The 26,472-nt window shown below is 41.0% G+C and overlaps 1 protein-coding gene and 1 long non-coding RNA gene across 13 annotated transcripts in view; one reads left to right on the forward strand and one right to left on the reverse strand.

Moving 5' to 3' along the window:
* Positions 1 to 26,472, reverse strand: part of JAKMIP1 (janus kinase and microtubule interacting protein 1) — a 1,798,968-nt gene that overhangs the window by 190,453 nt on the left and 1,582,043 nt on the right. For all 8 annotated transcript variants that reach the window (XM_069203057.1, XM_069203080.1, XM_069203046.1 and 5 more), the window contains 2 exons: positions 11,770 to 11,832; positions 10,959 to 11,057 (listed from right to left, as the gene is read on the reverse strand). In XM_069203057.1, the coding sequence (XP_069059158.1) occupies positions 10,959 to 11,057; positions 11,770 to 11,832 (162 nt within the window). The remainder of the gene's footprint in view (positions 1 to 10,958; positions 11,058 to 11,769; positions 11,833 to 26,472) is intronic.
* LOC138249073 (uncharacterized) overlaps positions 1 to 26,472 on the forward strand; it is a 181,502-nt gene that overhangs the window by 148,153 nt on the left and 6,877 nt on the right. For all 5 annotated transcript variants that reach the window (XR_011194702.1, XR_011194699.1, XR_011194705.1 and 2 more), the window contains 3 exons: positions 5,439 to 5,518; positions 12,316 to 12,370; positions 25,184 to 25,252. This is a non-coding gene — a long non-coding RNA (uncharacterized lncRNA). The remainder of the gene's footprint in view (positions 1 to 5,438; positions 5,519 to 12,315; positions 12,371 to 25,183; positions 25,253 to 26,472) is intronic.

Here is a 26,472-nt window from a genome sequence, read left to right on the forward strand (position 1 = left end):
GACACAGTGCTTGGTCAGAGCTTATTCACCTGGTAGAGTAGTGAGCTCTCCTGGGGCCTAAGGGAATCTGTCCTGGGCACTTTGTGACACTGCAGCCTGGACAATGGCACCCAACTTTGAGCCAGCTGGAGCTTCGACCCAGGGCTCTGTCAGAGCTTCTTAACCAGGCAGGCACTGGAGGCCTTCCCAGACCTGTGTGATCCCATCTGGGATACTTGGGACACAGCAGACTGGGGGATGGAGAGAGACGACCGAGGTTTCAAGTCCTGGGCCCAGTCAGAGCATCTTCACCTGGCCAAATAGAGAATCCCTCTGGGGTCTGCAGGGCCTGGTCTCAGGCAGTTAGCAACATGCCAGAGTGGAGCATGGATCCCAAGATGGGCTGACACTCCCAAGCCAGATGGAGCTCTGACCTGGGTCTGGGTCAGAGCTTCGTAAGCCAGGAAGGCCGAGGAGGCCTTCCTGGGCCTGCAGGACACAGTTCTGGGCACTTTGTGACATGGCGTGCTGGGGAATGGAGCCCAGGGATGGAGTCTTCCTGCACCAGGTCAGCTGGAGCTCTGACCCAGGGCCTGGTCAGAGCTTCTTCACCCAGCTAATCTGGGGAGCCCTATTGGGGCCTGCAGGACCCTGGCCTGGGAACTTTGCAACACAGCTTCCTGAAACATGGAGCCCAGGATGGGTGCTGCCTTCCAGTGCTGAGCTAGCTAGTGCTCTACCCCAGGTCCCAGTCGGAGCTTCTTAAGCCAGGCGAGTAAGGGAGGCCTTCCTGGGCTGCAGGGCCACGTTCTGGCCACTTTGTGACACAGCAGGCCAGCAAATGGTCCCCCAAAACGGAGGCTTACAGCCCCAGGAGTTCTGACCCCAGGCTCAGTCAGAGTTTCTCCACTCAGCTAAGCAGGGAAGCCCTCTAAGGGCATAGTGGACCCTGTCGTTAGCACTATGCAACACGTGGAATGAGAAATGAACACCAGGAATGGAGGTTTAAAGTTTCGGGCCAGCTGGAGCTCTGAGCCAGGGCCTGATCAGAGCTTCCTCACTAGGCAAAGCACACAAGCTATCCTGGGGCCTGGTGGACCTTGTCCTCTGCACTTTGTAACATGGCTGGCTAAGGGATGAAAACACAAGAATGAAGGCTTCTGCCCCCTAGCCGGCTGGAGCTCTGACCTGGGGTCTGCTCTGAACTTCCTAACCACTGTGGGAAGGGAAGGCCTTTCTGTGCCTGCTGGTCCCAGTTCTGGGCACTTTGCACTAAAGCAGGTGTGAGACTGAAGCCCTTGGACTGAGGTTTCCAGCCCCGGTTCAACTGGAGCTCTGCTTCAACCCCGGGTCTTAGCTTCTTCACCCCGCCAACCAGGAGACTCGTCTGTGGGACACCATTATGGGTACTTTGCAACACAGCAGCCCAGCAGCAGCCCAGACAATAGAACCCAAGACCAACCAGAGGTCTGATCCGGGTCCCAGTCAGAAGGTCTTAACCCAGCCAGGCAGGGAAGCCCTTTCTTGGCCTGCGGAACCCTGTAGTGGCCACTTTGCAACAGAGTGAAGCCCAGGATGTGGGAGTTCCACCCCCCATTCAACTGGAGCTCCGACATGGACCAGCTAAGAACTTCCTAACCTGGGCAGACCTTTGCAAACCTGTGGAACTCTGTCCCAGGCACTTTGCAATGGGGCAGGCTGAAGAAAGGGGGTCTAGGGTCACAGGCTATCAACCCGTGGGCAGCTGAAGCTCTGACCCAGGCCCGGTAGGGAGTTTCTTCACCCAGGCAGGCAGGGGAGGTTTTCCTGGCCTGGACTTTGTGACACAACTGGTCAGCAAAGGGAACCCTGGTACAAAGGCTTCTAACTGCAAGTCAGCTGGAACTCTGACCTGGGGTACAGTCAGTACTTCTTGACCCAGCAAAGCAGAGGAGCTCTCCCCAGGCCTGCGGGACCCCATCCTGGGCACTCTGCAGCACAGCAATCTAAAAAATGGGTACCAGGCTGGCGCTTCCACGCTAGAGCCCACCAGAGCTCTGGCACTTGGACATGTCACCACTTTAATACCTGGCCAACAGGGAAGCCCTCCCTGGGTCTGTCTGCAGCACCCTGTCACAGGCACTTTTCAATGCAGCAGGTTGGCGCACAAACACTAAGGGGGTCATTCTGGGGTCATGCGGTTACCGCTGAATGACCGCACCGCGGTCAAAAGACCGCGGCGGTCATTCCAACTTTCCCGCTGGGCCGGCGGGCGACAGCCAAAAGGCCGTCCGCCGGCCCAGCGGGAAAGCCCCTGCAACGAGGAAGCCGGCTCCGAATGGAGCCGGCGGAGTTGCAGGTGTGCGACAGGTGCAGTGGCACCCGTTGCGATTTTCACTGTCTGCAAAGCAGACAGTGAAAATCTTTGTGGGGCCCTGTTAGGGGGCCCCTGCACTGCCCATGCCAGTGGCATGGGCAGTGCAGGGGCCCCCAGGGGCCCCACAACACCCGTTCCTGCCATCCTGGTTCTGGCGGTGGACACCGCCAGAAACAGGCTGGCGGGAAGGGGGTCGGAATCCCCATGACGGTGCTGCAAGCAGCGCCGCCATGGAGGATTCCCTGGGCCAGGGGAAAACCGGCGGGAAACCGCCGGTTCCACTTTTCTGACTGCGGCTTTACCGCTACGGTCAGAATAGCCCAGGAAGCACCGCCAGCCTGTTGGCGGTGCTTCGCCGCCCTCCGCCATGGCGGTCATGGACCGCCAGGGTCGGAATGACCCCCTAAGTCTCTGGGTCCACATTCTTTGCCTGCCAGAACACAAACCATTCTTGTAATTCATGCCATAGAGTAACAGAGGGAAACATTTGAGAAAATGTATCTGGCCTCCTGGAGTTTGAAGCTTCAAATGAGATATCATTATGACATCCAGGCAGCTCAGAATTCTGAACACTGATTCACATGAAGGAAATGGTGTGTTTTGTTTATTTATTTCATGTACACATGATGTTGGCATGGCACATTTTGTGCCACCCATGTAGACGTGTTAAATGACCCCTAATTATAATGTCACACACCCCAATTTTAAACAACTGGTGAATGTCTACAAACAGAATAGCCCTTTTAATTGTTCTTGCCAGACTTTTTCAAGCTGTGTTCTGGCAACTTACAGGTGTATTCTATTCAGTCATCCTTTATTTCTCAGTGCTGGAGAGGTAAGATGTGCACTCACCCTCAGCTTTGTCATATGGGTGAAAGACCAAGAGGATACTCCACTGGCTCGGTCGCGATTTGAATAAGGAAGAGTAGGAAACTGATGAAAATTCAATAGGATCTGGTCATTGATTCACCCATTGCACTCCACTTTAAACTACCATAATGCCTTTCATTATACTTGATCCTCCACCAAGTCGATTTCCAGTGACTGACCACGGTCAAGGACTACTGTACAGCAGTTACTGAGGGATGTCGTACAACTCAGCAACCCCTGTACATCCATTTACCTCTCTTAACACTGCCTGCGTTCAACAGGGAATCTACCTGTTGGGCTGCCTTCATCCTTTAATTGAGGCCAGCCACCATTCTCAAGAATCAACGCCTTTCTCATAAGCACTCTTGGACACCCAGGGTTGTCGCTTGAGTGCTACCATGCTATCGCTCACACCAAGGCAAATCAAGCGATGCATCTCACCCAGTTTGATACAGTTTTACACTCTCATCAGGAAACTGACAATGGAGCATTAAAGGCTCCACATCCTTTACAAAGCCACTTTTGAGATAATCCCACATCACTCCCAGCCATGCTTATTTCAGAGTGAGGCCTACAGGTGGGTTAAAAGGTGTGTTCATATACACCAGCAAATGGGAGCTAAGACAAAAACACTGACATTAAACCCCCGTGGAGGTCACAAACAGAATGCAGGAAAAATCAAGCATTTGCATAGCCAATAGGTCTGGCATTAGCCACCTGCCTTTTTGCAATTTGTGTTTTGTTTTGTCATTGTTTTTGCAAACCTTTATTGTTTGGGAATATGTCAGGGCCCTTATCAGTTCAAATAACCCAATTGTTTGCTGCATACAAAAAAGTTTTATTTGGTCTAAAAAAAAAACACATCTTAACATACAACTCCCTGGCATAAAGGCACACTTTGTGTGTGGATGTGTTCCTTGTGAAAGGGCAGCATGCCATAACTCATAGTGAAGTCAGCTAATGTCTAAAGCGGGCTGATACATTGCCCATGCTGGAGTGGATGAAGAAAAATGTGAATGACACAAATCCCAGACAAATGGATGACGTTTGCTGTGTGTATCTTACTTATACACCTAATTTTTGTAAGATAAAAATGTCTTGGCTAACACAGACCTAAAACAATCAATCAGTCTGGCATTGGCAGGAAGCCTCGATGAAGAAAGAAAGAAATCACGAGTAGACAAAAAAGAAGGCAGGCAAGAAAGAAGGAAAAAGATAGGAAGAAAGAATGCAGACAAGACAGAAAACAGGCAAGCAAGAAAACAGGCAAAAAAGAAGGCAGACAAGACGGAAGGTAAGAAAAATGAAAGAAAGAAGGGCAAGCCAAGGAAAGAAAGAAGAAACGAAGCAAAGGAAAGGGAAGAAAGAAGGAAGAGAAAAAAAGAACGAAAGAAAGAAAGAACGAAAACAAGTGGATAACAATACAGAACAGTTTCAAATTAACACAATCTGGTATGCTGTGAAATAGCAGCAGTCAGAAAAGCAAAACATTCCAAAAATAATTTACAACATCATTGGCAGGATATGGTATCTGACAAAGATGGAATGTGCATCAGTAGTTTCTTTTACATCACGATCTAAACACAAAGCTCAACACTTAAGTAATAATAAAGGAAAAACAAAAATGCTGGCACTGATGTGAACTACATTGTGTGTGGATGCAGTTACTCACAGTGGGGTTTACCAGTGGTTTAAGTGGCCTAACCCACTACCACATACTATAAGCTGTAGTGAGTGGAAGTAAAATTTGAATGACACAACAACAGACCAATGGGTGAAGAGAGGAGGATGAAAGCCCCTATATTTAAGTATAGTATACATATTTTAGTAAAATCAAAAGGTCTTGGCTAATGCCAGACATATAAAAGACAGTACCAGAAACTATACCAAGGCTGAACAGCAGGAAGGCCAAAGGAGCATACATCCTTCCATTTACCCTCAAACTGTCTCCACCCATGTATCACATGCATGCCTAACCATGCGGTTCATGAACTGCTAGCCAGAGTAGTGTGTTGCTCAAGAAGAGCTTGTGGCTTTTAAAGACAGACAAAGTTATGAGTAACATGTTTTATGGGGAGGTAATAATCTGGGCATTTTAGAAGAGAAAGCAAAGCTGCCTAGCCCTGGGACCTTATTATTTACTGACTGAGGACTCTGATGTTTGAATACTAAAGCAAATGACATGTACTAACAGCTACCTATATCATGTTTAATATACATTTCTTCCTTTTAGGAATGGGTAAGCACAGAAATCGGTATAGGAAACCGAATTGTATAAGGGAAAACCATAAGAACACAGAACAGGAGAGCCAGGTAGGCACATCTCTCAGTTCTACAAGGTGGTCTTTCAGGTAGCTAAATGTCATTCAAACATACTGGTGCAGTGACAGTCTGCTTGGCTTCTTAAACTGGGTATGACAATTACAGTAGTACACCCTATACTATAGACTGTTAGTGATTTTCCCAAAAGTATATGTAATCTTGACACCCAGTGAGGCAGTTAAATTAGATTTGTATCTGGTAAGTCCAAAACAATTGTGCATGCCTCATACTGTAGCCGAGTTGAAGCTATAATTATTTAAACGCTATGAACAGACAATTAACATAAATATTTATTCACCACTTTCCTCAAAGTTAAGCGCACATTTAGGGGCTGATTTAAGAGCCCCTAGCGCCATCCTAATGACACATTAGTGTCATGTTAGTTTACACTAATGTGGCGTTAAAAGGCCAAAAACACAGCGCCATATTTTCAAAGGGGCGCAATGCATGCATTGCGCCACTTTGTAACTCTTTGTGCTACATTATGCCTGTGTCAGTCATAATGTATGCAAAGGGGGCCTTCCCCCGTTAAGGGGGCCCAAAAAATGGTGCAAGGAAATCGAAGAGACTTCCTTGCGCCATTTTTCTGGGCACTTTTAACGCCTGTTCATAGCAGGCATTAAAAGGGGCATGCCATTGAATACAATGGGCCCCTCCGTACTCTGCAGTAGTGCGCTATTGTCTCTTAGCCTGCACCATGGTGCGCCATATTTTAAATACGCCACACACATAGCGGTGGTAGGGGGGCCCTAAGGGGAGCAAGGAAAGTTGCGCTGCACCCAGTGCAGCACCACTTTCCTTAAATCAGCCCCTTGGTATCTATGATTCCTATGCTGTTTTGAACAACTCGGCTAGCCACGGAAGGATCCAGAACACATTGATACTTGAACCATTTTTGTAGCCTCTGGCTTACATTAGTGCCTAAAGTTTAACGGCTCAGAATTCTAATGTTGGCTTATGTAAGCCAGACATCTCCATCTAATTCTTCCACTTGCATCATCATGGAGGATCTTTGCAGGAATAGCAGGGAAAATGCCTGATAGATCCGACACTGCGTCATCGATAGGCTATTAGGATGTTTTGACCATCAATCAGTCTGAAGGAATAAGCGGAAGACAATGAGGGATGAACGAACCTTCGTTTGGACAGTAGGGAAGACTAACCTGGGTATACTCTGGTGTATTAGTAAGGTCCGTAGCATCGACACACTGGCTGTAGTAGTCTTAAGCAATGCAGAAACAGACAGGTTAGACATCTGCTAATGGATCATGTCGCACAGAATAGTGCTACTGGCTGTGCGTTGCTCAGATGAGCTTCCCCTTAGAACTGAATATGTGTGACTTCATTTATTCACTTACGGATCGCATGCCTACCTCAAGACTTCATGTCGCAGTTTACTACTGGGATCTAGAGGGGTGCTTTATATTTACGTCTGGGACTTAGAGGGGTGCATTATATTCTAACAAGTAAACAATTTGTGCTTTTGACATTTTCCTAAATGAAGTGTGAGCGTTCTGAGCTCGGAAGGAATGCATCCCAAACATAAAAAGCAGCAAACAGCTGGCATGTAACCTGTTGACAGACCTTTCGCCACAGAGGTGGAGACAGAACTCCCTATAGGAAGTATAGGATTATTAAAGTATTTTTTAAAAAAATATATGTATTATATAAATGAATGTGAAATAATAATTAATAAACTTGAAATAAAGGTATACATTAAAACATACTACACCCCAACAAATTAGATGGATATTAAATAATAACATAGTTTAAATATATTAATTAGATGTATAAATATTAATTTTAAACAATGATTTCTTAATAATACTCGCCCTCGTTAACATTTGTATTTTTATGCAATGATAGTAAACGTGGTTAAAGGTTATTTTTTAAATAGTTTAATAACTTTACTAAGGTGAGAAATCTGTGGTATCCTCCAGAAAGAGGGCCACTGAAGATAACTAACTTGTTCTTCTGATGCATATCTCTAGTTACAGATTCCACACTTTAGAATAGATAACAAAGTGGTACTATCTCAAGGTTAAGGTCTGGGCAGTGGAATAAAACCAAAATGTTCTGCAGAACTGAGTGGGTGAAGTGACTTTCCTGCTGGACCTGGCTGTTTAGGCAATAGTGCTTTCTGAATCTATGCAGTACACGAATGTGTTAAGGAGTTGGAGGCCCAAGAAAGGCCTGAAGCCCCCACCTTTTCTCAGAACGAAGAAATAGCGAGAGTTCTTCTGAGCTGGAGGATATAATGCTACTCAGAATAAAGAAACCCTACAATTTTAAATTCCTAAAGTCTCTGAAAACCACTGTTCATTGCAAGCAATTCAGTAGCAGGTTCTTGTTTCTTCTGGCTGGGGCATTTTTATTAGGCTCCAGGGGGGAACAGAGACTCTTGACTATATTTTATTAAATTGCAACCTTTTTTTCTGTAAGTTCCTGTAGTTTTTATTTTTTAATTTTTCTCGTTCTTATTCATTTTGGCATTTGAATGATTGTCATTGTAACTGTCACATTAAGTGCCTTTGTGAGGCAATTTCTGACCTGGCTAGATCTTAAAAAAATAGTGAAATAACTAGCCAGCTATATACAGTTGCTACACTGCTCTAACATAACTAATTTTGATAACATAACATCTATTTGTGGATTGGCATTTCAGAATTAATGAAAATAAGAGGGCCGTTTACAAAAGCTAAGCCAAGCTACCAGAATAGTGAAGGAGTTGTCAACTCCTTGATTTTAAGGCATCCAAGTACCATCGCATGTTTTGATGCTAACAGTAACAGTTAGACACACCAGCAAGAGAGAGATTCAGTGGTATTGTATCACAACATGACAATGGCATGGAGAAAGTCAGACTAATACTAAGGGGAGGGGCAATAGTTAAGTAAGGGATTTGTGTAACTACTGTACATAGTTCTGGGGAGGATTCACGTGAAGTGTTGTCTGTTTCTGGAGGCAACATGGTGGGAAAGGTAAAACCAAAGAATAATCAGTCACAATGAGTTGTAAAGGTGTTACATTGTTTTAAACAAAAGTTAATTCCGAAGAGTCTTGTGAAATAACTCCTGCATACAAAAGAAGAGATTATGGGTGAGGAGCTATAACAATTATGCCAGTCCGTAAGAGGACTTTAACATAGTTCAAGAATCAATCATTTGTCAATGGAGGTGTGCTCCAAGAACATAAGTCCATAATACGGCAATAGAAGAGGTGGAAGCCATGAAAGAAGATAGCTTGTATTCCACCAAACTCTTGAATGAGAAAATCAGCATATGAATCCGAAAAATGCCTGGTACCATTACAGGAAACCACTAACACTAATGAGGAAGTAAGGAATGGCAATGATGTGTGGTCAGTGTGTCAAGTATATGCATGGTTATAAAAGGACCAGTGGCCTGATGTAGTAAGCATTCTGATTCAGTTTTTGTGACCGTTAAAATGCTTTTTGGAATGTATTACTCCCATTTAGCAGTCTGTAAACGTTTAAGGACTCCTAAAAAGGGATTCTGAAGGATGCTGATTCAGTATTTGGAAGAGGCAAGTTTGAAGTGTCCCAGTCAAATAATGAATTGACTTTCAATTTTTTTGCCACTGAAATCCAAATGAAAATCACAGAAAAATTACTGACTCCAGAGTTGAAGTGATGACCTATTCCCAAAAGGGAAGGTGTTGACTCAGGACCCTTTCCCATTTGTGAATATTAAAAAAAGGTTTGTAGCCGGGTAGGCAGTAGTCCATGGAACCACTGCCAACTCTGAAACCAGGTTTTTCAAAAAAATATATATTTTTAACAAATGCATCCCTTTTTCTATTAACAAAAACAGCCCACATTTAAAAATAAATAAAAGAGTTTACTTTATTTAAATGGAATCACAGATATGGTGGTATGTGACCTCAGCAAGGCCACCATCCCCATGATGGCATTTAATCAGAGCAAGTCACAATTAGCAAACCTCCTCATTAACAGTCATTGGGTAGGTCTATCTCAACCCACTCCGGTTCGGAATATTATAAACTGAATTATTAGTACACAGGTTGGTTCGTAAAATTCAGTACTGGTGGCAAAAACAGTAGTCACAAATTGAGACCACTATTTTGTGGCCAGTTATTAATGCATCTGGTTCTAGCTTCTGTAGCTACCTACCATCTAATTATATGTGATCATTTAATGAAATGGGGCTGGTACTGTGATATTCAAACTTCAGCTTGAAAATTAAATGCAAACTTAGGTTAAAGGTCGCAGCAGAGGGTGCAAATTCACTATGGGTATACAAATGAAGGTGCTTTCTTGAATCAACGACCATGTTTAAACACACTGATAGTACCATGTTGGCAAGATTATACTGCTGATCCTGAATGTGATAATTAATATTCTGTATTGTTATTAGTTTGTCCCACTTTATAAGTCAAATGTACAATACTTACAAAGTGAAATGGTGATGTGAAGAAAACAAACGCCAAGGATTGGATGCAGAGGCAAAATAAATCACTGGCTATGATATGGTGAAAAACATATTTTATTAGTTCAAAGGGTTGCATACATGCATGGATTATGTGGGAAAAAACTGGATGGAAGAAAACAATGATGTGAGATATCCTTGCCTTTCCAAAACACAAATGATGGTAGATTTGTTGACATTTCAGAGAGGAAGAGGGGTGTAAAGGCGGCTTTGTGTACTCGCATCACACTAATGTAATCCATGGGACAGTAAAACACACCCAATTTAAAAAAATTACATCGACCTGCAAATCGCTATTTAGCATTTTAAGCTGCCTCCATGAGGGAAGCTGGATGCAGCTCTCAAATTGGTCAAGCAATATCTTCCTTCTCCATGAACGTTAAAAAACACAAATGAGAACCGCCTTTCAAGCTTTTTGAAGTCCGCTTATTACACTTTTTTTGGGCAGTCATTTATATTAGATTGCATTACTAGTAACAATAATGTTTCAAAACAAAAGAGATGTAAAATGACTCAGATCAGTGGATTGTGAGAGGATTTAAGGAATGTACAGTTAGGTAATCAAGGGATGTTGTTAGAGCAATGCAACCAAGCCAGGGCGATGCTTATCAAGGAAACAGACATGCGGGAGTGGAAGTGTCATGGTAAGGGAAACAGAAATAAAAAAGGCAAAACCAGCAAAACAAATTCATTTTATTTGGTGCAGAACAAAACATGCTAGGCATAGATATATATTAGTTCTTTACATTTTAAAGTTTATCAGGCATTATTTACAAATGTATTAAGGCAATTCAAATACACACCCTCCCAAAAATTACAATTCAAAAACTATGAAGGGAGTGGCTTCCATGCTTTAAACAGGGAAGGGAGTGGCTTCCATGCTTTAAACTTCACATATATTTTAATCTGGAGTCAAAGACAATTTCAGCTCCATTGGATAGTTTACAGAAAGACTCTCTTACTTCAAGCTCTAGCACCCTGAACTCTAACAGCTCATTCTGGTCTCTTGCGTCCTGCATCTCATTTTGCAGATGGTTCTCTTCAACTTCTAACCTGTGGATCTAAATCACAACAGAACAGTTTATTAGAAAATGAAAGCTGTATGTGCTTCGTAAAGTACAGTACTATATTGTCTGCTCGACGAATGAAAGCCCTGAAGAAGTTCTTTGCCTGAAATATACATCAGGCTGCTATTCTACGGCACGGAAAACTCAGGACACAGGAGTATTTGTACTGGTTTTTTTGTAGGGGTATTAATAAAATAATTCATGATAACCCTGTTCAGCCACAGAAGAAGATGTAAGGATAACAGCGGCCAAATGTAATTTCGCACATGTCCTTTAAATAATAAAACAATAGCTATTGCCAAAATTCCACATGGCAGAGTCTCTTTGTAGAAGGGGCATTTCGACAATGCCGTTTCAAAGCAGTGAAATCTGATGCTATAGCACTGCTTTGTTAACCAGCTTGGATGGTGCGTGAATAGCGAGGCACAGAGAGAAGTCTCTAATAACCCTCTTTTTCCATCAGTACCCTATCATGTATTTTATCCTAGTCTCAATCAACAGGTAAGAAGAAGAAGCTGAAGCAGCTATGTAGCGGCCTCCAGGCAGCCGCCTACCTCTCAGCTACCTAAAAGCCAAGATCTATCAGCTTTGTGAATGTTTGTTGTACGGTGTTAACTAAAAGTACTACCATAAATTGAGGATATAGAAATCTGATCGATCTTCAGGTTAGGTATTTTTTTTAAATGTGAAACATAAGAAAATATACCTTTTCAAGCAGCTCTTGGTTGGTCCGGAGGAGGAGTTGTTTTTCTTCAACCCATTTTGAATCCTAATGAAAAATATGACAACTATCACAAACATAAAAAGCATGCTGGAAACGCTAATTTAGGGAATTACTTTAGTTAAACATGAAAATGCTTATATCATATTGACATAGAAAAATAGGTTTTCAGTAATCTGCATATAGTGATCATTTTATGGACAAGTGCAGGTTTAAACGATAATAACATTATATTACATTCCAGGCCCTGTCTACGCTGGTGCACAAAGAAGCTAAATAACTCACGTTTGTCAATTGAGAGAACTTCCACCACTGATACTAGGATATTACTGCTAACTAAGCAGTTTCTGTGATTTGAACCTCACAACAATACACAAAGTACAAAAAGAAGTATGCACCATGCAAATGTTCAAATATTTAAATATTTTGTTTAATTCACAATCAAATATACATTACGTTTTCACACTTGAAATGCTGCTTCTTTATTTGCATACACTTTATTAATTTCAATATTATGTAACTTTGTAACAGAGTCCTGGACCCCCTGAGCACGCCTAATGGACCCCCAGGAGGCGACAGACCACAGGTACTGAAAACTGGCATACTACATTCAACAGAAAATTTTATGAAATTAATATTTTCTGGGCAACTCTACAGTTGAGGTTTATCATTGCCCCTCACCCGTGTTTACATACTGACCAACTACATGCAGAAAAAAGACTGTTTCAATACCAAAAAGAGGTGAATCCACAGCTCTCTAAGGTACAACTGACTCACTTTTCAGGAGCTTAGCCTAGCTTAATTCAACACCCTGTGATAGGGGATGCACAGTGCCAAACACAATCTGCACAATGCACTACAGATCAAAAATTAAATGTCTTAGCTTGGCTCCCTGAAGGGGTCTAAATCATATTTCTTAGAGATGAATTTATATACCTACTTTTTTCAAAGATTTCTTCCAGTTGTATGTAGCATGGCTGGGATAAGTTATTTTCCTTTACCTGCTTAAAAATATATGGTGTTGAGGTTCATGATCAATTCTCACCCAGTTGTTTAAAGTAAAAGGTTAGTTCTAAACGTTAAGTAAATATAAATACTCGGTGGTAAATGAGAAAATCCAGATATGTAGATTCCTAGCATCAACCTCTTTTTGTGACAAAGCATTCCCATCTGGATGCCCTTACCATCTATTTAATAAAGAACATTAAAAAATGTTGCAGAACAACAGCTACCATGAAAACATGTCTTTCAGTGGCAACATCTTAAATTCTAGGCTACTAAAGGCACTGAGCAATCACATATATGTTTGCTGCTGCTTCTTCAGGACGGTCACTCAGCAGGCAGAGTCAACCTTTAGCTCTAAAATTATTGCATTGTAGGTCAAACTATTCATGTTGACCAACTATGAGAGAAATTCTGGATTCTTTTTAGTCTTTATAAAGATATTATTATTAGTAGTAGTATTATTGGAACAATTATGAAAAGTATATTCTAGGCTTTTGTTTGGTAGCTGTAGTTAGCATTAAAGAACACTAATCAGGAATATGGCTAAATTATAGAAAATAGTTTCTTAAAATGGCAAAAATACCAAGTGCCTCCCTAGAAACTGGTGCTTTTGTGTTTCATTGTTGTCCTATCTGGCACAAATAAAAGAGGTTCCACCTTTTACTGATGAATTCCAGTTCGAATTTCAGTCTGCTGGAAGAACGATGGAATTCACTGGGAATGCCATAGTTCGAGCACAAATATCCCAGGGATTCGAAAACTACAAACCCCTCTCCCCTTCCAGCATCACGTAAAAGAAACGTATGCGTCTCTGGAGATCAGGCTCACTTGGTATCAGAGTAAAGGGACCAGGTTATTCTGAGAGCTAAAAGAGATAGAGTTTACAAATGTGAAATAGGCTGGCAAAACCCTTTCCTAGACGGATATTAGTTTTTGCTGAAGTACTAATTATTAGTAGGACTTTTCAAATAGAGGCTGCATTGGCAAAAGGATATGTAGCGTGTGCTTCAATACAGTACGATAAGGATACAAATGATGACACATGTGCATGTGTTTATTTAAACGATAATAACGTTATATTACATTACTTACCCTGACAATCTGCGTGTGTAACAAACTATGAGCCTTTAAATAAAGGACCACGTTTTTTTACAAGCTCTTAACATCGCACGGTTAGTAGAATACAGTGACTGTAGTGGTACCTCTCAAATATCCTAACCCACTTACATTGTCCAGCAACTTCTGAAGCAGCCGTTTTCTCTACCAAGAACCATTTGTCCTCTTCTGCGCTGCAGACATTACTAAAGCCCAGGACCCGAGTATGCTGGTGCTCCCAAAAAATTTACTAATTGAAAGCCATCAAAATACATTCCTCTTTGTTTTCTTTATCGTTAGAGTAAAAGCTAAACACATGAAAGAAGCCTTGAGATAGTGAGGTTGTAGAAAGTTTGCAACGACCAATTTCTCTGTTTATCCTTTTTGTAGCTGTGAATCTCTACATCGGTTGTGCTCTTTGGGGCACAGAACCAGAGTCTGAGGCTCACATACTGAGTATTCTTTCCTAGGATGGAGTGAGACAGTATGTGTGAGAAGAACGCCAAGCAGTACAAAGTAAAGGTTACTAGGGTATGATAAGGAGCACGGCTTGGGCATTAGGTGTTTTTCAACACCGAAAAAACACATTAATTTTCCCAACGAGTCTAAGTTGATGTGTAACCAACAGATGTAAACAGTTCCCATAGCCAAATAAAAAACTAAAGCAACATTTACAGCAAGAAAAATATTACCCTAACAGTGCTGGTTTTTATTTATCTGTATTTCACGAGGCAGAATGTTACCTGAACCTGAGAACTTTGGAGGGAACACTTTCCTAGCCCTAGCCCCAGAGACACTTTTTTGTGCCCATTATAAACCTGTTTTTTGAGTTTTTCTCTATATGATTGTATTGCTTTTGTGCATTGGTTAATGGTTATGCTGGGTTTATTACTGTTATCCCTGCGGTCCTTGTGGTGGAATGAGCTGGAAGCAGATGTGCGGGCTGTGCTTCAGCACTCCCAAGAGAACCTTACAGCTCAGAGTTCAGAAGGCAAATGAGCAATAAAGAGACTTTTTAATCTGCTCTTAACATGTCCTCTCACTGTTAGGTCAAAGCAGAGGTCAAGTGTCAGGTAACGTCTTTTGGCAATCTGCCGCTTGTTTACCACTGAGATTTAAGTTCACTTTTCCTTTCCATCATTGCAAAGTGAGGGAACTTTGTAAAGTGAACTGAGTGACAATCTTGCTAGAGTACAAAAAATACGAGAGGCTGCAGTATATCAAATGGTTTGTTAACACACATCAAAATTAAATAACTGTAAATGAACAAATATATTTTAAAATGTATCACCTGCAAAGGTAGTTTTTGGTAATTCTGAAGTGTGATGGAAACAAAGATTTTAATAGGATTAAAAAAAAGTCACTAGTGTTATTCACAAAAGATGAATTTGGACAGAAATATGATTTTTTTCGCATTATCATGTATGCGTCATATAGGTCTAGCAGTAAAGCTGCATATCTGATCCTAGTTTAGCGGTCATTTCCAGAGGGCATTTCTGTGGAACATGTGCTCTATGTATATTTCCCACACAAGGCTTTAGTCATATTTGGGATAATGTGTTTGAAAACTGACATCTGAACACACACTGCTCCCCCACCATTCTCCTACTTAAAAAGTGCGGCACATTCGCTACACATGCATTTATCAGTTGGAATTTTCACCATCCCCACAACTCTAGTGACATAACATTGATGGCAGTGCCCTGATTCTTACAATTGTTCCAGCAAAACTGTTTGGGAGATTGACCCAGTTAGTCTCGCATATGAATGTTCTGGATTCTGCTCTCCGGCTCATTGTCTTTTGGGCCTTTGTAGGCATCTCCCCGCCCACCCCCAGAGACACAATGTCTTCTTCCTGAATCTTTTTTGTATTTCCTCTTTCTCACTTTTCTGGGCCCACCTCTCCTGTCTGGAGTTCCTCTGACTTTGCTTCTACCCCGACGAGCTATGGTTGGCTGGCGTGAAACAATCAACTGATAAAAAAGGAATTTAGCCCATGAACACCCAATGTAACCCCCTCTGCCCAATTAAAATATGACTTCAGCACACCTGTCTTTGTTGGCCTAACACTGAGCACAAAATGGGCCTGCTCAGAGCAATAACATGCCTTGACTTCAGGGTGACCCTCAAAATGGTGTAAACTCCCTGTGCACAGCAGAAATGAACAAGAACATGTCTGCAGCCATCTGACCCCTAACCACATACTGATATTGATGACGAAATCATTGAGACTGTGGGTTTCACTGGAATTTAAGATGAACAACTATATCTAAGCTCTGATGTACAAAATTTCCATTCACAAAAAAGTGGTCACAAATTTTTCACTTTTTGTGAATAGAAACGCATTAGGTTGCTATCGAATCCGTGATTGAGACAGACACCTTTGGGTCTTATGTTGAATGTTTCCCAATTTTGGCAGAGAGGCCTTATACGCCATGAAAACGGTGAAGTCATTGGGGGACCCACAAGTTGGGATCAGATCTGAAGCCGGAGGCAAAATGAGTTGGGTCATATGAAATAACATCATTGACTTCTTTGTTGGAACAGTGACGTGACATTCAGCAAGGTGTTGAAGCAGGATCTGATAGTAGACAGTGTTAAATGCCATAGACAAATAAAAAGTATCATGGATGGAATCGATCCACACACATCTGAAGATCATCCATTATAGCTAAAACAACAAATGCAGTGCCCATCCCGGATTTAAACCCTAAAACAACAAATTCAGTGTCCCTCCCGGGCTTGAAACCCTCTTGGAAAGATTTGAGAAAAAAAGTTTATTCCATGTAGGACTGTGTGGATGGTGCTCTCGTAAGTGCCTTAGCTCAAAAGGGCAGGAGGGAAATCCACCAGCATGTAAAATGATCACCTGGGTACAGGGAATGTTTCTTCAGCAGGGGTGTATTACGGAGATTTTGTACTCCATTGGGATGCAGCTTGACCAAAATGAATTGTATATAATTACTTGTAGCAACAGTAGGAAAACAATCTTCTTAACTAGGAAGAGAATCATTAGGGGAATCGTAGGTCTGCCAGAGGACAGGAGGAGGAATCAGTTGTGCGAACACTATATTCTGCACTTACCAACCTTTGTTGCAGAAAAACTTTAATTTTAGGTTAGCTAATAAGACGACGAAGAAAAAGTCTTTGGCCATCATGGTACATATGTTTCCTCTATCTGGTATCGAAATTGAGATCAAACACCAGATCTTGTTATTTTTTTGGTATAAATTGTTATTAAACACAATTATTACAGATCACAGTTATCACGAAATGAACACGTAGCAAAAACATCTAATGAGTGTATGAAAAAAGACAAGCAATAAACCTCCACCATAGTGCTCTACCACAACTTGTGCTGCAATCGATTCTGAAGTAGCATCTAATACAAAATGATGGGGAACTACTGCAATTACATGTCCAATGCAATAGCCTAACTCTCATGTCACTCTTGGACTCTACTGGGGTGCCCCTAACCTTAAGGTATCCTAACGCCATCCTTCCCCTTAACATTGTGCACCCTTGACTCATTCTCACCCCTCACCTGTAATTAGGTGGATCCAGTAGGTCTGCAAGCATTGCCGCCCATGCACGAAGATTATCTTCTAGTTTGTCATCACTCCTACATTTTTGCATCTGGCTCTCTGTGGCCACTGCCCACTCTGCCATATCTTTCAGCCATTCATGCAACACAGGGGCGGGTAGGTGACAGCCAGTGAATAGCCACTCTTCGCTTAGCAAGGATCAGTCCCAATAACAGGAACCATCTACAGAGGCCCTTGTTATGTAGAGGTATCTGCCCCAACATGCCTTGTCTGGAATCACTGGGGCCCTCCTGGGGTCTCCCATTCTGTAGCAGTATTTATCCTGTAAACTACTGTCTGCCAGAACATATCAAGCATGTGGCACCGCCACAACATGTGCAGGAAGTCCGCTCCACTCGCCAAACAGTGGGGGCAGTCAGGTGCCCTTTCCATTTAGATCGCATGCAGTGTCACTGGTGTTAGGTATACCTGATATAGGACATTATAGTGGATTAATTTGAATCTTGCATTAATCGTGACTGTCTGCAGCCCCGCCTGTGTACTCTCCCAATCTTTATTGGTGAGTGGGTCTCCTAATGCCTCCTGCCATCTGTCCTTCACTGACAGTGCGCCTAGTGGAGTATCATCTGTGAGCGCCCTGTAGATATGGATTATGAGTTTTAATGGCATTGGGTAGTGTGATAAACATGTCATTAGGGTACAGATTCCATAATGTGTCATATCCCCCTGTTCTCCAGCGATCCATCGCCTGTTCCATCTGTCTCTCATCTACTACAATTTGACAAGTGCCATCTTGTCCATTAAATACAAACCAAGTGTATTCCAAAATTTAACACAAGGTTTGAGGCCCTCTAGAACCCTGCCAATATTCAGGGGTTCAAATATCACTGCTTCTCTTGCTATTCGTATCCCAAGGTATCTGACACTTTTAGCTTCTCACAGGAGCCCCAGTGCTGGGAGATGTTGCTGTGGAGTCCTCCCCGGGGTAACCGGGGGGAACAGTCTGGACTTAAGCAGATTAACCTGTAGCCCTGAGATCTCCTTAAATTCCCCCAAAGCTGCCAACATAATGGGGACTGAGCACTCTGGTTGCCTTAGGTATATTAATGCATCACACACATATAGGGAGACTATGTGGGTGGTCTCCTCGACCCGTATTCCCCACCTGTGCAATACTGATCGTAGTTTGCAGGCCAGTGGCTATGTTGCCAATGCAAACAGCAGGGGCGATAGCAGGTAACCCTGCCTGGTACCCCTATGGAGGGCAAAACAACTCAATATCGTTCCACTAATCTGGACCCTTGTCAGCAAGTTCTGATTTTACTTTTGCACCCACTTAATGAATGTCCCTCCCCCACTCCCACCTTCCTCAGTAGCTGCCATAAGAAGTCTCATGACAGGGAATCAAAAGTCTGCTCTCTGTCGAGTACTGCCAGTGCATGAGGAACTCCCCCCAACTCTGGTGTGTGCATAACCAGGGAAAGTCGTTGCATGTTACAAAGACTATTCCTACAAGGGATAAAACCACACTGGTCCTCATGAACCAAACACCAGGTCTTATTATCTGTAAATAACTTTGTTCTGTTGTAAAACACTCTGTTGCCTTTGGGCCAACTACACATTATATAAAACTACATATGTAAATAACATAATAAATAAAGTTTGAAGTTTCCAATACAATGTGTACACACCCTTTCAGTTTAGCAAGACTTCTGTTTAAATACTGCAGTGACAAACAGAATCAGAAAATTAGATAAGTAGCAGAGAGTCTTCTAAAATATTGTGTAGGACCAACATATAAGGAAATCAAGTTAAAATAAATATTTATAACGATCAAGAAAATATAAATAGTTGATTTAAATAAAAAGGAATGACTTAAGAAAAACCCATATCATGCCCTTTTAAAAATGAAATTAAAACTCGTGTGGAGAATCATTTAGACAAAATTGTCATAATGATTAGGCATACTCAAGATACTTAAGTGTCTTTAAACAAATTAAAACATGTTTTCCCAGTATCTTTTTTGTTAGTATTTTCAAACAGTGTGTGGCACTAGAGCCAGTCTATGTTAAAGATGATTTAAGGATGCTTCTATGTGGTTATCTTATAACAGAGTAGATGAAAGTCGTCATTTAAAGCATAGCTGTAGGCAGTTCGTCACATTTTGAGCTTCCACTGGCCTGGTGTGGGTTTTTTGCCTTAGTTGCTTCTGCCTTTATGGTGAGCAGCACTTCGGCCAAAAAAAAAGACATTTCGGATTGGCCAAACAATAATAGAATGGTACCCCGGTCAGCACTTTTCATTTTCCCTAGACAGATCTCCAAAGAGGAAAATGGAAAAAAAAAAAGTGCTTAAACTTTTCTTCAAGAACAATGGAAACATTTTTTACACCTGTCAAGCCTAGTAACATATATAATAATAGTATAAAGATAAATAATGAAAGAGTTTAGCTACTTTGATATGGGCTTAGCCCAAAGGAGAAAATACCACAAACAAATATTTCTCAAAAGCATTATTGACCCATATTAAGAATATTATTTTGTCGGTTGTATAAAGATAAGTAATATTCAAAAAATATAAACCACCTCTAGCTATTATTCTTTCTAAAGTCTTTGCTTTCATTACACTGTTATATAGCACTATTCGAGCAAAAGGAGGGGTGCACACAAAATTATTGCTAAGCACTTTATTTAGTGATATATTTGCAATTCTTATTTGAAACACTTTGCGTGATCACAAAGATTACAGTTCATGTTGTACTACTATGTCAATTTTAAGTTGGAAACACCAAAGGTTGATTTAAAATATTAGCCATCCCAACCATGCTCAATAAATGGAGTGCAATAATTTAGCTTTACTTTGTACTCGCCTATACTGATTGAATTCCCTTATATATTTTCAAACCCCAACCAACATCTGTTGTGTGTATGAAAGGGGATTCAATCTCAGGAGGTAGAAGCACACATTTCGATTGCAATACAGATTTGAAAGGGATGAATAATAGCACTGATTTATTGTACATTTCAAAACCGGATTTTCAAACGTAGAGAGACAAGCAGCAACCAACTCACATTCACCTTACTCAAACCAAGAGCAAGACCTATAACCAAATGCTTTTAGTTCGAGAGCAGTCAAATTTACTAATCCTCGAGATCAAAACTCAGTGCATTGACATAAACGTGGTACATATGCCTCCACGTGAGAGGCATCCGCTATGTACATAATCAATACTTCGTTTCATTACCAGCGACTTTACAGTATTCTTAACTGTGTTTTTAAATATTCCAAAGCAATCATTAAACAAACACTGGCCAAGCCAATACCTTTGGCTTTTTCCTGCAGTCTTTTGGCAAGTCTTATTTATTTTGTTATGGTTTTAGCAAACTATTATTGTTCAAGTAAGCTGCTGGGTGTTCATCAATCTAAAAAAAAAACATTGACTAAAGGCAAAAATTGTTTTGGTCTCAAGAAAGCACACATTACCATAGTACTTACTAACACTGAAATTAAGTACTTTGTGAAAGGGCAGCTTGCGGTAACTAATAGAAAAGTCACCCAGGGATAAAGTGAGTTGACGCATTGCCCCTTAACATATGCTTGAGGAAGGAAGCAAATAGGGAAGGAAAAGGAAAAAAAGAAAAAGAAAGAAGGCAGGAAAGAAAGGGGGAAAGAAGACAAGAAAAGAGATAGAAAACCAAGAAGAAAAGCAAGAAGGGAGGAAAGAAGAAAAAGCAATATGAAGTAAAGAAGGACGGAAAGAAAAGGAAAGAAGGAAAGACAACAAGAAAGAAATGAAAAAAGGAAGAAAAAGAAGGGAGGAAAAAGAAAGTCAGGAAAAAAGAAAGAAAGTAAGAGAGAAAAAAGAAAGAAAGAAATGTGAATGGCAGAGCAACAGACCAACGGACAAAGAGGGATGGTTGACAGCACATTTAAGTAAGCATATTATAAATATAATTCAGTAAAATCAAAAGGACTTGGCTAATCTCAGACCTACATTTCAAGCAGGATGACAAGCAGTTTTCTAAATTGCACATATGATTTTTGCAGCAGCATGTCAAATTACCTATTGTATAGTCAATTAGACACAGTGTGCACAATTTAGAATATGTGTTTTGTAATCAACATAGATCCTTCACGACGTATTATTCACTCTTGGGTAGATTCGAATTTCAGATGAGGTTACCTAACCAAGCCAAAGGAAAATATCAACATTCTGAATATGTTTGCGTAACAACTAATGTGTTTTGATGATTAAAGAAAGCAAGAAATTAACTACTTAGATAATAAAAAATATAAAAATAAAATATACAAAACCACACCTATGACAGTATTCAAACTTAAGTAAATCAGACTACACTAAAGACACGCATTGGCAAAGGCAATAGGTCTGGCATTGGATTCCAGCAATTGGCACTTATGATGGTTGATTCTTATGAATGGATATTGGCTAAGTGTAACAAAAAAAACATTCATGAAAGGCCACCTGTGTATGCACATACGTATGCCTACAGATGCGCAGTCATCCATCTTGAAATACTTATTGATTTAAACATGGAGCTGCTTGTAGTGGACGTGTGAGATGGGCTGCACTGTAAATGGAAACAAAAGCTTGGTACAGGTGTCAGAGGACCTAGGAGACCTTTACAAAAGAAAACAAGCATTTGCAAAACCAACAACTTTGATATTTGCATGATGCATGCAGCAAGGCACCTAGCAAGGCTAAGGCCACACATGCCAGAAATAGAAGAGAGCCAACAATATAAAGCCTCCTTGACAAATTATCTTTAAAAATAGCTGCCATCGTGGAACAAACAAGTGCCTCTTAAAACCAATATTTATGATTCACGTCATGTATAATTTTGTAAAAACAATAAAACCATTGACTTGTCAAACAATAAATTAGAACTCTTTAAAAGCAACATTAAGAGATCACATCAAGTGTACTTTATGTAATAAAGCATCTGCCAATTACTTATGAAAAACGAAAAACATCGATTCTCTGCAGAACGTTCGAGGCTAGTGCACCCACTATGGTTTTGGCACTCCATTTAAAAGGGAATAATTATGGTTTTTGCTCCTGAGGGATCAAAAACGGCAAAAGAGGCTAAGTGCGCGGGCTGTGCTGCTGTGTTGCCTCCAACAAGTTAAAGAGAGGACAAAGTTTTCTGGGAAAAAACGGGACATTGGCTTAGAAGATGAAGTACTGTTGGGAACTTCTTTTGATGCCAATGTGCACTTTTTACACAGGCAAAATGCCATCACTGACGACGACGGGAGCCAATGGATCAACGAATGCTTTCTCATTGCCTCATGTTGTATGCTGTGGTGGGAGGAAGCAAAATGTAAAAGCCACTACACAGATCAATGGTTCAAGAGGGTTGTAACTAAGTATATTTAAAAAAAAAAAAACTTTTTAAATAAAGGTCTAACACTAGACATAAAACTATTTGTACTTATTTTCATTAATGATGAGAGTTATCAATAACGGTCTAATTTACGAATTTATAGGAATCGTAAAGCAGCTATAGAAACATGTACTCAAAGAAGCTTCTTGCAAAAATAGGCACAATGCAATGTTGCATGCAAAAAAGATTAGATTTGTGCATATTAAAATTAACAAAGGGAATCAGGATGAACTATGGCTATGATAAAGAGTAACATGAAATGCTTGTAAACGGAGGATATTAACATATTCTATAATTATATAAACAGTGTTAACATATTTTATAAAGAAGAATATGATGTGACTAAAAATATGAGGCCTGGACATTACTCAAAAACTAAAGGAGTTTTCTACCAGTATTCACAGCTAATGTGCCTTTTTACCCTCCCAGCGTTTTCCCATCAACCCATATTATGCCCAGTCAAGCTTCTGCAAATTAATAGAGTTCAAAACATAATTTTAAAATAAGAGAAACTGATTTGATAGAAAGGGTACGGAACAGCATGCCACCTCATTTCTGTTTAATCCGTCACTGAGATCAAAACAGAACAAGAGGAGTTGACTTTAGCATTGTCTTGTGAAGTCATTGTTAAAATGACTATGGACCCAATTCACAAAGCATTCTGCACTGATGTGCGGGCCAATGGCAGTGAACAGGAAGAGTTTGGGAACAACACTGAGGTAACACTGTGCATGCCCTCTCTAGTTTGGCTGGAATACTGTGCCTGGTGCTAGTATACTGGAAAGAGCTTTTTCTTCCCAGGCCACAACAGCATTGTGATAAAGTTACATGTGATTGAGAAGGTGTCTTCTAGGTGAGAAGTATCAGTACAAAGAAAATTGGTTTTGGGCTATGTATTTCTGTTGTTACTCTATTCAAGGTGGTTAGTGCAGCTGCACAAACACTCAAAGCAGGTGTTATTGCAAGCACGCTCCGATTAGGTTCTGCAATGCCTGCAATCCCTGTACACGGGGTTCTATAGGTGGATGCAAGATGTATCTTAGTGGTAGGGTTCTGTGGCACAGGTGCTTGTACTTTACAGTAGAATAATGTGCTATGCCTAATTTGTGAATGAAATCAGGTGCATGAGGGACATATTAAGTAGAAGATGTGCACTTGTTTGGGAAAGGAAGAAGGAATGGGGACAACTGCATCAAATAACTTGATAAATATTGCAATATGATATGGTCTAACGGTGAGAGCGCCCATTGGTTAGGATCAGTAGTCACTCAAGTACTAAATAGTAAGGGAGCGATCATTGTTTTTTTCTTCTAGAGCTTTAAAAGAGTCTACACTAAATTATTTTGTACCGGAAAGTGCTTGCCATGTACTGGCATAAGTTTATTTAGACCCTGTGGGTGTAAGAACTTACCTAGTGAAGTCAAATCACAAACAACTAATTATTTATGACCCGAGGTCATGTGTAGCTTCCACTAACATTGCAAGGTAGCTATCTAAAAGAATATAATTACTGGGCGGAATATGTAGTTTGTAGAGAGACCATCTGAGTGGATTATGTGTTGAGACTGAAGATGGTTGGCAAGCAAGTAGAGACTGTAGCAATGCAGTAGGAAGAAGAGAATTCGGTCATGGCAGTTTGGGATGTGAATGGTAGAGTAGCCATTACATGAGGAAGATGTATGAAAGCGAGAGGTAAAGATGGGCCAGGAATTAAAGATGGCTCCAAATTTCATGACGAAAGAATGGGCCCATGGTGGAGACAGGTGGGCTATCAGGAGTGAGCTGAGTATGGGATTATGAGGGGGACGAGGTGTGGCAAATCTGTTCCACCAGTAATATTATAGTTAAGATTGATAGTTCTGGCCCATATAGCTTGTGAGATTGGGGAAAAAGTTAAGGAGTGTTTGGCGTGTAGCATCAGAGGCCAAGTGCAGTGGACATGTACGATACTTCTTATATTTCACTGGATTTCTGCAAGGCAGCCTTGAACATACTGTTAGAGCGGGGAGCGGTGGTGAGTATACAATTAAGGGATTGAAGTGGGTAATCCTGCAAGAAAGTTTTCCTGCATAAATTGTGACTGATTACAGGGTGCAGTTGTGGGTTGGAGAGAATGAGTGAATTACAAAAGGAGCATTAATGTTCAGCTTTGTATAACCCTACACCGACTAGTTACGCCCCAAATTGGAGGATTCTCAGCTCCAAACTCTAACTGAACCCCTAAGGAAAAGGGTACATGTGTAGTCTGTGTTATAATTGTTTTCTTTTGTTGCTGCTTTATGGTCCATTTTATGTTAAACAAGAATAGATGAGTAAGTGAAATGTGTTATTATTGCTTTGGGCAAGCAGAATGACGTCGAATCCTGAAGGGTGTATCTGTAACAGTGGTGCTGATCAAGAAAATGGATGTTTGTGAAGGTGGGTGCCTTTAATAATAATTGATAAGAGCTATCAAACTGTAATATACGATATTCAAATATGGTGTTTTCAATAGTGTCATGCAGGTATTCGTTAGGTTGTGACCACTCTGCAGATTACGAATAAATATGGAGGTATTTACTTTCGATTATTCACTTTTGTCTAGCAATATAACACACCTAAAGGTGTCTTCTTTTTCACAGCCAACGCTGTCAGATTCAGACCTGCATACTTGTACTTCTGCATGTGTCACTTTTGAGTCACTGGATGTGAACTGTGTACTTTGCAACTCTTATAAATTTACATTTTTTCTACAAGATATACTTAAATACGTTTTAGCCTTCATATTGTACATACCCATTCTGGCGAAACAGAAAGGCAATGAAATGCTTTGCTATATTGAAAGTGATGCAGATCATCAGACTGACTTTGTTGCTAAAGTGGACCGTGACACATCGCAGTGTTCTGTCCTCCAGGAGTCAGTTGTGGCTCTTATCCTTTCAGTAGCGCCTGGCATCTTAGAGTTCCAAGTAAACTTAATTGCTTCTACCGAGTCTTTCATTGTGTTCAATCTCTTGTGCACAAGCTCTAAGCCCTTCAATAGAGAATGATGGGGGTTTGCAAGTCCAGTGTTGTGTTCTGCAGATTGGCCTCTTGAACTCAACATCTGTGTCACCTGAAATGCTTTTCAAGAAAAGAAATGTCCTTGCTGAAAAGGGCAAACTTTTTCACGTTCAGCAGTTGAAATTGTTGTTACAGTAAAATATGGGACAAGTCATATTTTGTGAGAAATATTAACAAAATATGCTGAAACTGCTATTTTTACAGAAGTGATATTTGAACTAAAATCTTATCTTTCAAAGTCAGTAACCTGCCTAAATGAAGTATGCCTCTTCACTACAGGATGCTACACACATAATGCTGCGAACACTGCACAAAAAATATTTTTCATCTTAGGTTTTCTTGCCACAGGTTCTAAAAATCTGAAAACTTCCAGCTGGGAAAGCTCATTATTTTCTTTGAAAAAGAGCGAAATATATTGCTTTAATGCCGAAATATGAGACCCTTCCTAAACATGGGCTCGTACTTCAAGATGCCGTGGCCATTTTGTGTTCTTCATAAAGCAAGAAAATACAAATGTCCTGGCTGCTGAGCACGTCATGGTAAATGATTGTATCACAGTAGAGAATTATATTTTTTTTACTATGAACAAGCCCAAT

The sequence above is a fragment of the Pleurodeles waltl genome, chromosome 1_2 (genome assembly GCF_031143425.1).
Source record: "Pleurodeles waltl isolate 20211129_DDA chromosome 1_2, aPleWal1.hap1.20221129, whole genome shotgun sequence".
Taxonomy (NCBI): Eukaryota; Metazoa; Chordata; class Amphibia; order Caudata; family Salamandridae; genus Pleurodeles; species Pleurodeles waltl.